The 15067-nt window shown below is 40.6% G+C and overlaps 2 protein-coding genes across 2 annotated transcripts; both read left to right on the top strand.

Annotated features, from left to right (window-relative positions):
- The first annotated feature begins 109 nt into the window (after window positions 1–109).
- Window positions 110–7994, top strand: LOC139214554 (EEIG family member 2-like). Its single transcript, XM_070845433.1, has 11 exons — window positions 110–371; window positions 1898–2018; window positions 2292–2321; window positions 2859–2975; window positions 3477–3523; window positions 4500–4603; window positions 4983–5078; window positions 5196–5403; window positions 5891–6027; window positions 6660–6723; window positions 7009–7994. The coding sequence occupies exons 1-11, from the start codon at window positions 226–228 to the stop codon at window positions 7049–7051; spliced, it is 1113 nt and encodes a 370-aa protein (XP_070701534.1). The 5' UTR covers window positions 110–225; the 3' UTR covers window positions 7052–7994.
- Window positions 7995–8523: 529 nt separating this feature from the next.
- Window positions 8524–14247, top strand: prpf38b (pre-mRNA processing factor 38B). The gene is made up of 6 exons (XM_070845175.1): window positions 8524–8934; window positions 9502–9570; window positions 9848–9999; window positions 11130–11190; window positions 12403–12638; window positions 12815–14247. Exons 1-6 carry the CDS (start codon window positions 8725–8727, stop codon window positions 13500–13502), a joined length of 1416 nt encoding a protein of 471 aa, XP_070701276.1. The 5' UTR covers window positions 8524–8724; the 3' UTR covers window positions 13503–14247.
- Window positions 14248–15067: the final 820 nt, after the last annotated feature.

A 15067-nucleotide genomic window follows, 5' to 3' on the forward strand; every position in this document is an offset into this window, starting at 1 on the left:
AATCAGAGGGCGGAATTTCCCCACGTCATGAGTTATGTTTTCCAGTGGGTGGGAAGGAGGAGATTTGAACTTTGAATAGTGTCTGCAGCACCCAGCAGCACCCAGCAGCACCCAGATACAGCAGGGTGAGCAGCAGTGACAGCACAGAGCAGGGAAAGTGTGGGTGCAGCTGTCTGTCTGTCTGTCTGACTTTCCCACTGCAGTCTCTCACATTCAGCACGCAGCATGTCGTTCATTCTCATGAAGAAAAAGAGGTTTAAGTTTAAAGTGGACTTCGACCTGGAGGAGCTGTCATCGGTTCCCTTCGTAAACGGAGTTTTATTCTGTAAAGTCAGACTCATCGATGGAGGCTTTGCCGGAGAGTCGTCACGGTAAGATTTTTTTTCACTATTTTTAGTAACAGTTCACCGGTTGTACGAACAAGCTAAAGTTAAATTTAGCATTAAGCAAAACTAGTTTTCGACCTTTTTAAGTTCTTGTCATTTAAGTCCACTGTCCAGCTTTCGGACACCTGTTAATGTTGACCCATTTATTGTCGGTTTTAGTGTATTTCTTGATATTTATAGCGTTATAACGTTTAGCTACACCACAGCTATCAGCTAGGCTAACTAGTTACAGTTACACTAGCTGCTAGCTACCTAAAGCTAAACTGTTCATTAGTTAACTTACCCAACCAAGAGTTGAAGACTTGCTGCTGTGTTTGAGGAGAAAGTACAAGCGTTAAATCACAGTCTGTGACCTTAAAAGAGCCAGTGTCGCTCATTAGTTCAGTAAAACACAAGCTTATCATTCAAATCGTGGACATTACAGTTTTTTTTGTTAAATGTTGTTCACAGGGTGGACAGAAGCTGTTGCTAAGCAACAAGTACTGTAGGTTAACATAGATTTCAGATGGAGTATTTCAGTCATCAGATCAGTCTAAACAATTTCAATGATAACAATAACAAGAAGGATAATTTGGGGATTGTTTATGGATAGATAAAGATGTAAGATGGATACAATAGTGAATTTCTATCTATTTTTCTTGTATTTCATTTGTACATTTGTGTAATCTAGTCATTGTTTCTATTTATGACAGCGACAACCAAAAACTGAATTTTCTTCCATTACAAAGGAGCGTAAGAGGTTAATCCCCTCGGGCCTGTGATTATTACTGCTTGTACCATTTAAATGAGTCACTCTGGAAAAACGGACACAGCCGAAGCACATGTCAACCGCTAACTGTCGTTACTGCCATGGTAACTGTTACTAAGATCGTGTAAACACTGTATTCAGAGGCTGCTACAACCACAACTGTTTTCCTCTTTAGTTATTCAAGCATATTGACAGTGTTATTTGTGATGTATGGGGCATATAATATATATAGTTTTAATGTTTTCTTGATGTTATAAGGCAATGAATACAAATAGATATGTTTTCCACTCCTTTGGGAAAAAACTATAAAGCTACACCTCCTTATTGCTGTTGCCAGCGATCAGCATATTGTGAGCATCCCATCACAACATCCATACACAATAACACCATTTAAACTAGAAGGGCGCTCAGAGAGCACACACCTTCGCCAAGGCCAATAGTCCAATATGTAATGAGTCTCGTGAATATCAGGCCAATAGTTTTTTCTGATTAGAAACAGACAAACCAATGGCACCAAAAGCATAACCTCCTTGCAGCTGTAATAAAGATAGAATTTGCTAAGTGAATTTCTGCATATTGTGATTAAAATTACAAACATACATAAGTTCATCTTTCATCACTTCTGATGGTCAAAGACAACTGCTCTGTGGGTAATCCATGCGTAGATCTGGCAGATTTCTGATTAATATCTGCAAGTATTTAGATTGCCTCTATGTTTTAGTTTCTGTATGAGGTAGCGTTTCTAAACATGTTTCTCTCACAGGGAGTCAGTCCAAGCCAACTGTGTTCACTGGAAGAAGAGATTCTCTTTCGTGTGTAAGATGAGTGCCAACGCTGGAACAGGTGTACTAGACCCCTGTTTGTGCCGGGTGTCTGTGCGAAAGGTACAGGAATGCTTTTTTCTGCCTTCAAGCTTTGTCTTGTTGACACGACAGAAATGTCTAGTAGCAGTTTTCCGTTAACTGAGACTTGAATGTGCTAAGAAAATGTTTATGTAGATAAGATCAGAAGGACTGTTAATTTGTAACCACAAGTGGTTTATGCAAGCAATGGTCAAACCACAAGGAGTCAGAAATGTTTCAGTGCAAATATTGTGTGAGATAGTAATGAAACAGGCAAATGTAACCACACAAATTTTTGTTTCTTTGTCATTCCAGGAATTGAAGGGTGGAAAAACTTTTGCAAAGGTAATACTAATGCTTTAAAGTCTCTAGACTGGCATTTATCGTAAATTTAGCAGATTAAGTACCAGACATCTATTAGAACAATCTTATCATAAATTCATGTGATACCAGTCGGCCTCCAAGTGCCCTTAGAGGGCTTTTAGGTGAGGTAAGTCTATTTACCAGGAATGTTTTTATTTCTAGTTTCCAGCTTTGGTCACTGATTAAAAAAATCTGTAATGCAAAACCAAGGTTATGTTAACCAGTAACTTTAATGATGAGTTAAGGAGTAGGCCATTTGATTTCTCAAGGATTGAAGGTCCCAGCACAGGCGTGTGTAATGTGTTTCCAAGAAACCTGAACTGGACTGGATTTATTCAAGTGTAGCTGTCTGTATGTTTTATAACACTACGCTTGAGCTTGTGGGTTTATGTACAAATAGATTGTTAATGTTGACATTAACTGCACCATTGTTGTTATATTCAGTAAAATCCTATATTTAACAATTTAAACTGCCTGCCAAATGGTAAAAATTGGCTGATCTCTTTTATCTCTGTGCAGCTGGGCTTTGCTGACTTGAACCTGTCTGAGTTTGCTGGGTCTGGCAGCACTACACGGCGGTGTCTCCTCGAGGGATACGACACCAAGAACACCAGACAGGACAACTCAATATTGAAGGTATGGTAGTGTCTAAACGCACAGCTCCACAAACCCCCTTTAAATACTTTTTAAAATACTGTCGGAAATGCCCTAAGGAGTCTATGCCACAGTGTCGGTGTTTTGGTTCAGTCCATTCATTTACTTCTGCCTGTCTGCTCAAATATAATGTGTTTTAGCAAAGCATAGATAAGCCTCCAACTATAAACTCACAACTTCTGCCACTACTACCACTTCTGGAGTTAATCAGCATAAGCAGACACTGTGAAACTGACACTGTTTGAAAAAGTTGGATTTATGGCATGGAAGGAGAAGTTGAATCCCCTGACAGGTGAAACATGTCTGAGCCTGTGATCTATAAACTGCCTGAGCCATGGGAATGAATTTTAAATGTGCTGATTCTTCCTGGGGCACACATCTACAATGGGCTTACATTGTACAATGTCACTCTAAAACCTTAATTAACAGCAACATTATGAAACCGAAATTTTTACACTATGTTTCTTCTTTTTGCCATTACAGGTTGTCATCACCACACAACTTATGTCTGGAGATCCCTGTTTTAAAACGTAAGAGCAAATTTTTTACCATATTCATCTGTTCATTGTTGTTACTCATCCTTAAAGTCTAAATATGAATTTAATTTGAAACTTGTAACTGAGGAACTGTCTGTTAGGTTTAACTTTATTCAAAATAGAAGACATTACAGCTGAAAGAAAGTATGTACCCCACGCACAAATGTCTAAATCTAACCACAGAGGAGTTTCACTTTGTTTCACTTTCCATCCGGTTTGTCAGCACCAAGCTGAAAACAGTTTTTCTTGTCTGATTCAAGTCTGACACGGACAAAGTTTAAAGTTATGACGTATTATTTTGCAGCTTATCACAGCCTTATCTGAGAGCTAATATCACCTCACCCAGACATTAATCAGCCCACTTCAGCAGTGAGCCAAATAGATATATGATCAACTCAGCCCAGAGGTTGGGTTTCTCTTTTGTCAAGAGTTGTATGGAGAGCAGTTTGTCACGAATGACATGATGTAACATCGCACCATGTGCAAACAGTCAGCTTTCCTCAGCCAACACAAGTCTTTCCCTGCGTTCTTTAATGCGTCAACGCCCTCTTAGTGTAATAATACACTCACTGCTGCCTAGGAGATGTCTAAAGTATAAACTGAAGTATAGCCTAGTCACTCATGCCACATAATGTTACTCATTGTGTGTGGAGGGTTTATAACAGGCAACAAGAAAGATGACGCTCATCTTTTCTTCTCTTTGTCTGCCTCTCCGCCCTCATTCTAGTGTTTAACGTAGCATCGCTGTAGCAGAAATGTGGGGTTTCCTGTGTTATCCTCTTATAACTAATGTAAAATACGATCATACAGACTGTTGGATGTTTTCTTTCTGATGATTTCCTAGTAAAACAATATCACTAATTGTCCAGTTTGCATAAATCCATTTAATTTTTAATTAAGCTCTTTTCCAGCACACATAAGACTCCACCCTGCCTCTAAGTAACATCACTCTTTCCTATGTTCCCTCAAGGCCCCCATCCACAGCCATGACTCTGGGAATCCCACAGGCTGAAGCAGAGTGTCTCCTTGAGGACAGAAAGGGAGGGGACATGCAAAAACCCCAATCACTCACTGGTATGTACATAACACCTAAAAGGGCTTGCTGCTCCCTACAATACTTACTTCTTGACAAAGGCAAAGATTTAGATGGTAGTTTGAAAAAGGTTCTACAAAGAGCCACCCTTCCTGTGGTACCATAATTATTCACGAGTCAACAGTAACATATTTACTTTCGTCCGTTTTTTTCACATATTCTTAATAAAAAGCATCATAAAGAAACTAAAACCAAAAAGTGAATCTTCCAGAGTTTACCTTAAAGAACACTTCCTTTGAATAGAAATTTTAGTTGTGCATATATTTACAAAATGTTTTACTTATACTTGTGTATATGTGTGTGTGTGTGTGTGTGTGTGTGTGTGTGTGTGTGTGTGTGTATGTGTGTTTTTTTTTTTAGTGGTTCCAAGAAAGTCAGTGTCAGTCCCAGAGGAGCTTGTAGCCTATGGTCACTCTCGAACATCCAGCTACGCAAGTCAGCAGTCAAAAATCTCAGGTACCAAGCACAGAGTCACAAACTTATTCCCTTTGAACAAGAGCAACATTACTGCCACACCAGTTACACAGATAATAAAGCGTGACCTTAGTGTTTGTTTCCTGCCCTATCCTGTAGGTTACAGCTCAAATCACTCCAGCTTAACTGATCTGAGCCATCGGAGGAGCGCATCAGGAGGTTCTGCCTCCACAGGCATTGGCAGTATCCTGGAAACCAGCGATCAGCAGGGGGAGAGAGGAGAGAGGGAGAGCAGGATCACTCCCCCAGTCTCTGCTACCTGTCACCACACACCCGAACACCCATCCACCCCTGCTAAAGGTCCAAGGTATTACACAGTTATCCAGGGTCTGAAATTAAGTTTAAAATCAACACATTTCACTGCTCACACATACATTCATGATTCATCTGTGATGTACAAGTTCTTTGTGCCGCAGTATAACTCTGTAAGATGCAAAACAGGAAATAAAAGAAATGATTGTGGATCATCAATTTGTATTGGATTTGCAACAGATAATTTACATCCCATATACAATACTTAATATTCTTATTCTTTGTTTATTAGCTGTCTGTGATCTGCACTTCTACATAATGGCCATTAATGACAAAACATTGCATTAAAGTTAACTCTATTGCTTTTTGGTTTTTTTCCTTTTAACATAATTATCTTCCATGCCAGTTTCTCTATAATGATGTTGTTATTATACACCCTGGGATCAGATGTTGTAATGTTTCCCTGATCCACCAAATATATTGTCGTATTCCTTTTGTTTTTATGCATTTTCTTATGAAGCTCTGTTTGTGTTCTCTATTAGACATCCAGTAAAGCAGAACTCGATGGAGAACCAGCTGAAGAGAGTTGATGCCACCAGAGTGAATGCTGATGATATAATAGAGAAAATCCTACAAAGCCAAGACTTCAGCCATGGCTTCTTGGACTCCAGTGCAGAGGGTGTGTACACTTAATCCGTAACTTAGTGGCCTTATGAAGGTTGGCTTGGAAAGTTGCCTATCATTATGCTGATGTGATCAAATTACTGCAAGGTGTTGCAATGCAGCTTCTTTAAGTACTTCTCTCAAATGCTGAATGGTGATTAGATGTTTATGATGGTAAATCATAAATAGGACGTCAATTTAGGCCACACATACATATTTAGAGACCAAATACTAAGGTTTGTTTGGGTAAGGATTAAAGAGGTTAGGTTGCATATCATCTCTATGAATATCACAAGGGCAGTTCAACCTCATAGCTGAGTACACATTGTGGCTGCCATCTTACAACGCCTTGTCCTTAAACAAAGACTTTATGCAGAGGTCATTGTGTTGAGAAACGGAAACCCATTCACTCAGACTGATGTTGCACATATTTTTAGTATGGAAGGGCATCTATTGATTGTCTTCTTCATCTATCAACTACCCCCATGGACGCTCCCTTGTCAGGTGTCTCAGCAGCTTCCCTACATCGTCTGCTCTGTATTAGTTAGTTAAGTTAGTTATAAACTAAGCGTGAACCATTATTAAACCCTGAGTGTGCACTGTGTCTTTATTTCTAATGTGTGTGTATGTGTGTGTCTGTTGCCATAGAGGAGGGGCTCCGCTTGTTTGTCGGTCCAGGTGGGAGTACAGCCTTAGGAAGCCAGCACACGAGGTGGGTGTGATTATGTAACTTTGAAATGTGGGCGCCACGCAACAGGCATTTACTACAAATATAAATCAATTGCTAACACACTAAGTGGGCAGACTCTAAACTTTGGAATCTTCCTATTAACCACATGACTGGTCATCACATTCTTTGTTTCTAATGAGTAAACTTTGACATTAAGATACGTTCAGTTTCACAACATAGTGTTAGTTCTGCACTTAAAAGAGAGCACCAGATCTGATAATCACCGCTGTTTCCTGTCACATAAAATACTGTGGCCTTCTCTTTCAGGGTCGCAGCTGGAGCCTTTGAGCAGGTGGTGATCAAGCGCTAGGCTTTGGGAAGCATGCCCGTGTCACTAAGGGTGCCATATTACACTGAGGCGGGGAGGGGGAGACACAAGACTGAGTAGTGGAGGTGCCATCAGAACTGGCTCCCTCACTACAAGAGATTTCATTTCTCTTATGCAATCCTTGTGCATCTGACCTACAGTGTCTGTTGACCAGGAGAGCCCCCTAGTGTCCAAGAAGTGGAGGTGAATGAATGTTATTGGAACATTTTTGCTGACTGAGATAACTGGTGTACCGGCACTTTTGTTGGTCTTCTTATTCTCTATGAAAACTGTAAGACGAGGGGTTACTGTTGTAATTGTATGCATATTTTTCACCCATCTTGGTGACATTTTAGCTGTTGGGGTAGCTGGGATTTCTATAATCTAAAAAAGTATTGTAGTATCCAACAAGCTTTACTTTCATATGGTTGATTTTTTTTACTTGTGCTGTAAGTGGCTGGAGGGAGGACTGTGTCCATTCCTTAGAGTCCCACATATATAAAGCAATATAAAACTGACACTGTGGAATTACCAGTGGGTACAGCACCACTGTGTATCAGAAGCTCAAGCCCATTAAGGATAAACACCTCTGTTCACCTGGTTGTGAGGGAGGATCACTGCATTTGAAATACTATAATGTTTTTATGTTTGGTGCCTTCAGTATGATATCTATTGTGTGTGTGTGTGTGTGTGTATTTTGTTGTCTGTAAATTTGAAAGTTATGAATTTATTTTTACCACTGACTTTGTAAATGTACCAGACTTAGTAAAATGTATATTTGCTGCCACTCAAAACGTTATAATATGTGCACTATGTATGTATTGAAAGTCAACTATGTAAAGCTCATGATGTTTTTAAGATATCTATTTGTTGTTTTTAAGTTGGCAAAATGTTGATGTTGTATTTAAGGCCAAATAAACAAATACTAGATGAATATTTAAAAAAAGATATATGTACACTAATGAGTCTGAATGAAAAGAGTAAAGGCCAAATAAACAATTGATATATTTTACTAGCCTGGATAATCAGGTCATAATTCAATGTTGAAAAGAAAATGGAAGCTGAAACAGAAAATTGATTATTAAGATAACAAATGGATGATATGAAAAGTATTAAGTGAAATTCAAATCCCTGAAAAGAGCACACTGAAATAACATTAACAAGTTCAACACTACTATTTCCTGTTTAGGGGAAACAAACTTTTCAAAGTAATTGTCTACTGAGAACATAGATGTGAAAAGCTTAAAGTTAGAGTTTATAGAGAGACTTTACGCCTAAATACACGATTATATAAATATATTATAATAGCACGTCATGCCTATAGAAGCTTTAGATATATTTGGTCGCGCAGTCGTTAAACACAATTCAAACCATTAGGCGTGTGCGTACAGGCTTTTATTTTGTAAACGGAAGTACACAGTGTGTAAGGTGTGCGTGGTGACAGCAGCGCTCCGTTCTCACTGCACCACGAACGTTACAGTTCCGGTTCCACCTCGCAACAGCGTTTCGGCCACAACGACGGCGGGAAGTTGTTATCAGCTATTTAACCACACATCAGCAACAACTACACGGATTCAACTGTTAGCGATCGACATTTCACTATTTAATATTGATGGATCTGTAATCGGAAACACGCTAACTATAAACGAAGCTTAGCGGCGTGGGACTCAGCTAACATGGCTAACCTCGGAAACCAGCTACCAACACAGGCCGTTAGCAAGCCTGCACCGGGAAAACATGGAAATGTATTGCCTCTGTGGGGCAACGAAAAGACTATGAACCTCAACCCAATGATTCTTACAAATGTGCTGTCTTCGCCGTATTTCAAAGTACAGCTTTATGAACTAAAGACCTACCATGAAGTTGTGGACGAAATCTACTTCAAGGTAACATTGGCAAATGCTAAACCGCATGCTAGTTAGATAACCGTTGCTGGCGTTACTGTGGCAGCAATGTACGGCAGTCCTCAAATAACATGAACTGAGATCAGACAGAGCAATTTTAACTGTCTTTTACTATCTGTATGAGTCGGGAAGATACCCGCTAATTTCATATAACCGTGTTTAAATATGTGACGTTACGTAACCCTTCGTATTAGTAACGTCAACTTGTGGGTTAACGTTAGCTACCTAGCGACTAAGCTAGCTAAATAAAACATGGCGTTAGTTGGCCGCCGCTATACTGACTGATTAGTTTACGCAGACTTAGGCCAATGGAGAATCACTGTAATGGTGTTTAAAAATGCAAACATTTAGTTAAGTAAATTAGTGTTAGTGAGAATTAAGACGGTTCCGTTTTGTAATAAAAACTAGTTAAGCCGTTTTTTAAAGTTTGAAAAGCCTCTAACTTAAGACACGAGGCAGAGGATCTTTCTGGTGTGGGGAGTGTTCAGTGGCAGCTGAAATAAGCTCGTGTGTGTTCACCAGCTAATGCTGTTCTTTGTGTGCCTTCAGGTGACTCACGCTGAGCCTTGGGAAAAAGGAAGCAGAAAGACCGCAGGCCAGACTGGAATGTGCGGAGGGGTAAGTGAGAAGTACGTGCTTTTTATATTCCCCATCTTTTCCTCCCTCTATATCTCCCTCATCTACTCAGATACTACTACTCATACTGCAAAGCGTTCCGCTGAAATCACTTGACATGTCTTACAAGTGGGACAAAATGTACATGATTACTAAGTGCTTGACTTAATGTCACCCTCAATTCTTCAGTGTTGTTGTCAAAGGGTCGGTCGTTATGAAGAGGTTAGCTATGAATAATGTGCAAAGATGTGCTTTACTAATCCGTCCTCCTCCTTTCTAGGTGCGTGGAGTTGGGACTGGTGGTATTGTGTCTACAGCTTTCTGCCTTCTGTACAAACTGTTTACCCTCAAGCTGACTCGCAAACAGCTGATGGGTCTGATCACTCACACAGACTCTCCATACATCAGAGCCCTTGGCTTCATGTACATAAGGTATGATTCTTTGTGTGGCACCAAATGTTTGTTTTTTGTTTTTGTTTTTTTACTTGCAGAATTTGTGAATATTTTATTGAGACATCATTTTGATTGCTGAACTGGAGTTTCAGAAGCCTGTTTCAGGAAAAAATAATGTTTATTTTTCTCACGCTTTATTAAAAATATAACTTTAAGACAAGACCTTTAGAAACAACAAAATATTAATTAAGTACAGTGCCCTTTGGGTCAAAACACAGCATTTTACAAATCTTGACATTTGAGAAAACACTGACATTTCAGATGACAGAAAACGTGGGGCAACGCGTGTCTTGTGTGTGTGATTGGACAGAACCCAGGATCCTGGTAATAATACAGGGTTATTTCCAGTTTCTGTTTTGCAGCACTCTTAGCAGTGTCCTTGCATGAATTTTAAACTGAGGTTGAAAAGCTGGAAGAGGAGATTGAAACTATTAGATAACATTTCAACAAAGTACATTCTTATAATATAATACTCAATATGCTTTCACCATATCATGGCATTATAATGTCTCTTGTCTTGGGTCTGTCCAATCACAAGCAAGACATGCTGTCTCACCTTTTTTATATATATATATATATATATATATATATATATATATATATTCCAGAATTGATTGTGATAAACAATATCATTTTAAGACCATTTTATGCCACTTAATGCACATAATGTGCACCCTTTCAAAGATCAATGAACTTTTAATTGTTAAAAAATATTCAGACAGTGTAATTGGAATGTGAAAAAACAGTAAGTAAAATAGTCAACTCACGGGCTCGTTCACATTAATTGGCTCCACACACGGCTGCACAGATAGCACCTGCCCTCCAACTACGCAAGTGTCTTTTTTGCAAAACACGTTATGCACTGCCGAGCCGGTTATTTTGGGATTACTTATTCTTCCAAACTAGCAGAGCTGATGAGAGGAGAGTCGATTACATAGTTATCGCGGCAGGCCTGTGCATACGTTTAATTGTAATGTTTTACTTGCATTTCTGATGCCGTACTCAGATCATGACAAGTTTAATTAAATCGTTGCCCATATATTAACCTGAGATGTGTGAAGTGTATTAGGAACAAATGCTCACATTGTGCTCTCTGCGTTCTCCCTCAGATACACTCAGCCCCCTGCAGATTTGATAGAATGGTACGACAACTTCCTGGATGATGAGGAGGTATGTCCCCTCGGGTAATAATTTGATGTTTTTTTCTCTCCATCAAATACACAGTCACACAACACATGATAAAAACTGCCCCCCCCCTCCCTTGTGATGCTCATAGCTGATTTTTCACCTTTGCCTTCATTTGGCTTAATTTTCCCCAGTTTTTGCTCTCTAAGCCTTAGTAGCTAGGTTACTTGCTCATTGTCTTGCCGCTGATTTTTCTTGGTAAGTACCACAAATGCTGCTGAGTAAATCTTTTAATCAATGTTATATTAAGGCATGTCTTTTGTTATGACAAGCTTTTATCAGGACTTGTTGCACAAAACTAAATTTAGGATGAATAGCAATTGGAGTATTCAGACAGAAACACAAGTTATTTAATCAACAAGTTGCATAATTCTGTAGTTTTCTTCATACTGAATTAAGATATAATTTGATCCCAGGCTGTGCAACCAGGCCTCTCCTTGATGTACTATTGCATTATATCTGAACTGATCACATGAAATCCTACCCAACTGGTTAATCCCCCTGTTTTTTTCTTTAGATGCCCCTTGTGCAGCAGGTGAATTGGATATTGTATCTCAGCTCTGTTGGTTTGCGTGTGTGAGTGCAAAACGGCTGTTCTCTACCATATAAAGCTGATAACTCTTCAACTGGTGTGCACATGCCTACTTGCTCCGATCTGTGCTTACACTGTGGGTTGTTTTTATGCTCCTGCGGCCCTGTGTAGACTTCATTGTGCTCTTGGGAGACTGAAGAGAGCCAAAGCTTCTCTGGCTTTGTCCCTTTGGCTCAGTGATGATGTGTCTCAATGTTTGTAGATACTACTCCCCCGTCCCTTCATTTCCCCTCTGCCACTTTTAAAAGATGCTGTTTCAACAGCTGATGTGAAGGAAAGGGGGGGGGGGGGGGTGGATCTTACAAATATAAAATGTCCTTGATCATTAAAGCTCACATTGTAAATACAGATTCCAGGAACTGCCAGTAAGTTTAGATAAGGAAAATATCTGCTATTTTTAATTTGTCTCTCTATTTAGAATTATCAGTGTGAAGCCAGGCACTTTTGATTGATATGAGAGATTAAGCTAGATGAACAGAGGTGAAGGTTCAGTACTTGGTCATCACAAATTGCTTTTTAATTTGAGGCAAGATTGAAAACCTGCGTCCTGCTTATGTGTGCTAATTAAGTTTTTCTACTGCTCTTTCCCGCTGCTTTGTTTCTAGGAGCTCGATGTGAAGGCAGGAGGCGGCTGTGTGATGACCGTTGGAGAGATGCTGCGTTCCTTCTTGACCAAACTGGAGTGGTTCTCCACTCTGTTCCCCCGCATCCCAGTGCCTGTGCAGAAGATCATTGACCAGCAGATGAAGGCTCGGCCTCGTAAGATTACACAGAAAGGGGCACAGAAGGAGGAGGCTGCGTCCGCAGAAGGGGGGAGGCAAGGGGAAAGACGTCGCTCAAGGTAACACAGTAAATGATTCGTCATAATCATGATTTTGTTTCAACTGTTCAAGTTGAGCAATTGTCACTTGGTAACCATTGTTGGCAAATCAGTCTTTTGATTATTCGTCGTATAATCTGTAATGTATTGGACCAGAAAGTTTATTTGCTTGAAGCTAATGGTACCTCTATTATCAGGACACCCAGGCGGACGCCAAGCCCCCGAAGGTCACCCAAACGGTCAAGGAGCAGGAGCCACCACCGAGAGAGAGAGCGCCACGGCCCGAGCTTTGATCGAGAGCTGGAGAGGGAGCGTGACCGCCAGAGGAAAGAGAGGGAGGGCAGGGACCGTGATAGGGACAGAGGAGACAGAGGAGACAGAGGGGAGAGGGAGAGACGACGATCCCGCAGCACAGACAGGAACCAAGAACGGAGAGAACGCAGAAGAAGTCTCAGCGGCAGTCGGGACCGAAGGAGCGAACGCAGAGACAAAGAAAGAGACGGCGGGGATGACAGGAGCAAGAGGAAGGACCGGGACCACCATAAAGAGAGAGGCGTTGAGAGGGAGAGGTCCAGGGATAAAAAGAGCAGGGGGGAGACTGACGACAGGAGGCATAAAGACGACAGGGACAGGCACAGAGAGGAGAGGAAGGCCAAAAAGAGCCGCAGCCGAAGCAGGGAGAGGAGGCACAAAAGCGGGGGAGAGGAGAAGAGCAGGAAAAGAGAGCGCAGCCACAGCAGAGACAGAGAGAGGGAGAGGGAGAGAGACGGAGAACAGCGTTCTCACAAACGTAGTCGTAGCAAAGACAGGAGCCATCATCAGCGAGAGTCCAGTAATGACCATAGCAAACATAGTGAACGCAGAAGGAGTCTGAGCACTGAGTAAATGTCGTCCCGCAGCAATATTACTTCTTCTACTCCTGTGTTTTTCTTCCTTTATCCTACCCAGCTGTCACGTCTGTCACTTGTGCTAAAGAGAAGGAATGTCGGCACATCAGGACATCTGGAGTTGTTGTCTTTGGCCAATGTGATGTTGCTTTACGTTTACGTTTTTCTGCCTTTTTCACTCCCTGTTTAGACTATTGTTAGTCCTCACTTGAAATTTGAAAAATGGCAAAAAATGGCATTTTAATTTTCTATGGTTCGTTCTTTAGTCCCAGAAAGATGTGGGTTTGTACATAATGTTTCAGAGGCTGTCTACACACGATGAGTTGTCGGAGTTGCGTGCTTTGCTGGGTTTGGCGTAGTCGGTGCTGAAAGTTCAGCTCAACACTGGCGTCATATAATTTATGTAATTTATGAAATGTTATTTTCATGCTTGTAAAATGCCAAATTAAGTATTTTTTAAATTTGACTAACTACAGTGCTTATGTGTGGAATTCCTGTATTGTGATTAAACTCGCTATCAAGGGTCACAAGTGAACAAGTTCAAATCAAACGATGCGGATCAACAAGCCGGCGCAAAGCAGTTCTGTCCACGATCGTGTGTAGACAGCTTGAGAATGTTTTAATCCTCGAAAGGGCAGTCTGCAAAGAGTTGTTTTTACCACACACACTGAGCCCTGCTTGTGCTGTGTTCTGGTTATTGCTCTGTTGCATTTTGTTTTCTAATAAAACACTTTTACAAACAACATATTGTCCTTGTGTTGAAAGAAAAAGGCAAGGAAATGTCACAAAAGCAGTTTACTATAGACCTAGAACTCAAAACACAAAGGCTGAATGCAAACAAAATGTTTTTTATTTATTTTTATTAGAATAGTCTGAAAAAATATGAAATATAAATTTAGAAGTGGCAAAAAGTATATACTCTGGACATGTGAAACACTCCCTGATATATTACTTTTAAGGTGACCAATACATAATTTACAAATGTAAATAAAATGTAAAAAGCAAAGGAACAAAGCCCCAGTTAAAAAATGTATAACCGCACCCAACAGCAGACAAAAGCTGAACCTCAGTGACACAAGCATACAATAGAGAATAAAAATCCTTGCAGCGTGGGCGGTTACTTGGGAGTCACCTGCCCTCGTGTTACACCTCATCAGACCAGTAATTGTGCTGCTCATGGTGAGCTAGCAGAATGTAAATGACCCACACTAATACCCATATTCTGCCAAATTTAAAGTTATTGTGTGTTATGAGTAGCTGGGAAAAGATTTGATAAATGTCAAAAGTGCTGCCACTTTGTCAGTAAGACCATCACATTTTCACAGGGAGACGTGTGCAGACTTCTGCCTTTGTCTTGGAGAAGTGGTGTTTTCCTATTGAGAAAGCCCCTGTCCTGTTTGCACACACACAGGCTCTGACTCCGGGCCACTAGTGGTCGAGTTCCTGGCCGACAGAGAGAAGCAGTAGATTGAGTTTGGGCTCAGATCAGTGAGAATGATGCTCTCGCCGTACACGGTTATCTCCTGAGGCTCACTGCTGCTGCCCTGCTGTCTGATAACTAGG

Source organism: Pempheris klunzingeri, chromosome 15, assembly GCF_042242105.1.
Source record: "Pempheris klunzingeri isolate RE-2024b chromosome 15, fPemKlu1.hap1, whole genome shotgun sequence".
In the NCBI taxonomy this organism is placed as follows: Eukaryota; Metazoa; Chordata; class Actinopteri; order Acropomatiformes; family Pempheridae; genus Pempheris; species Pempheris klunzingeri.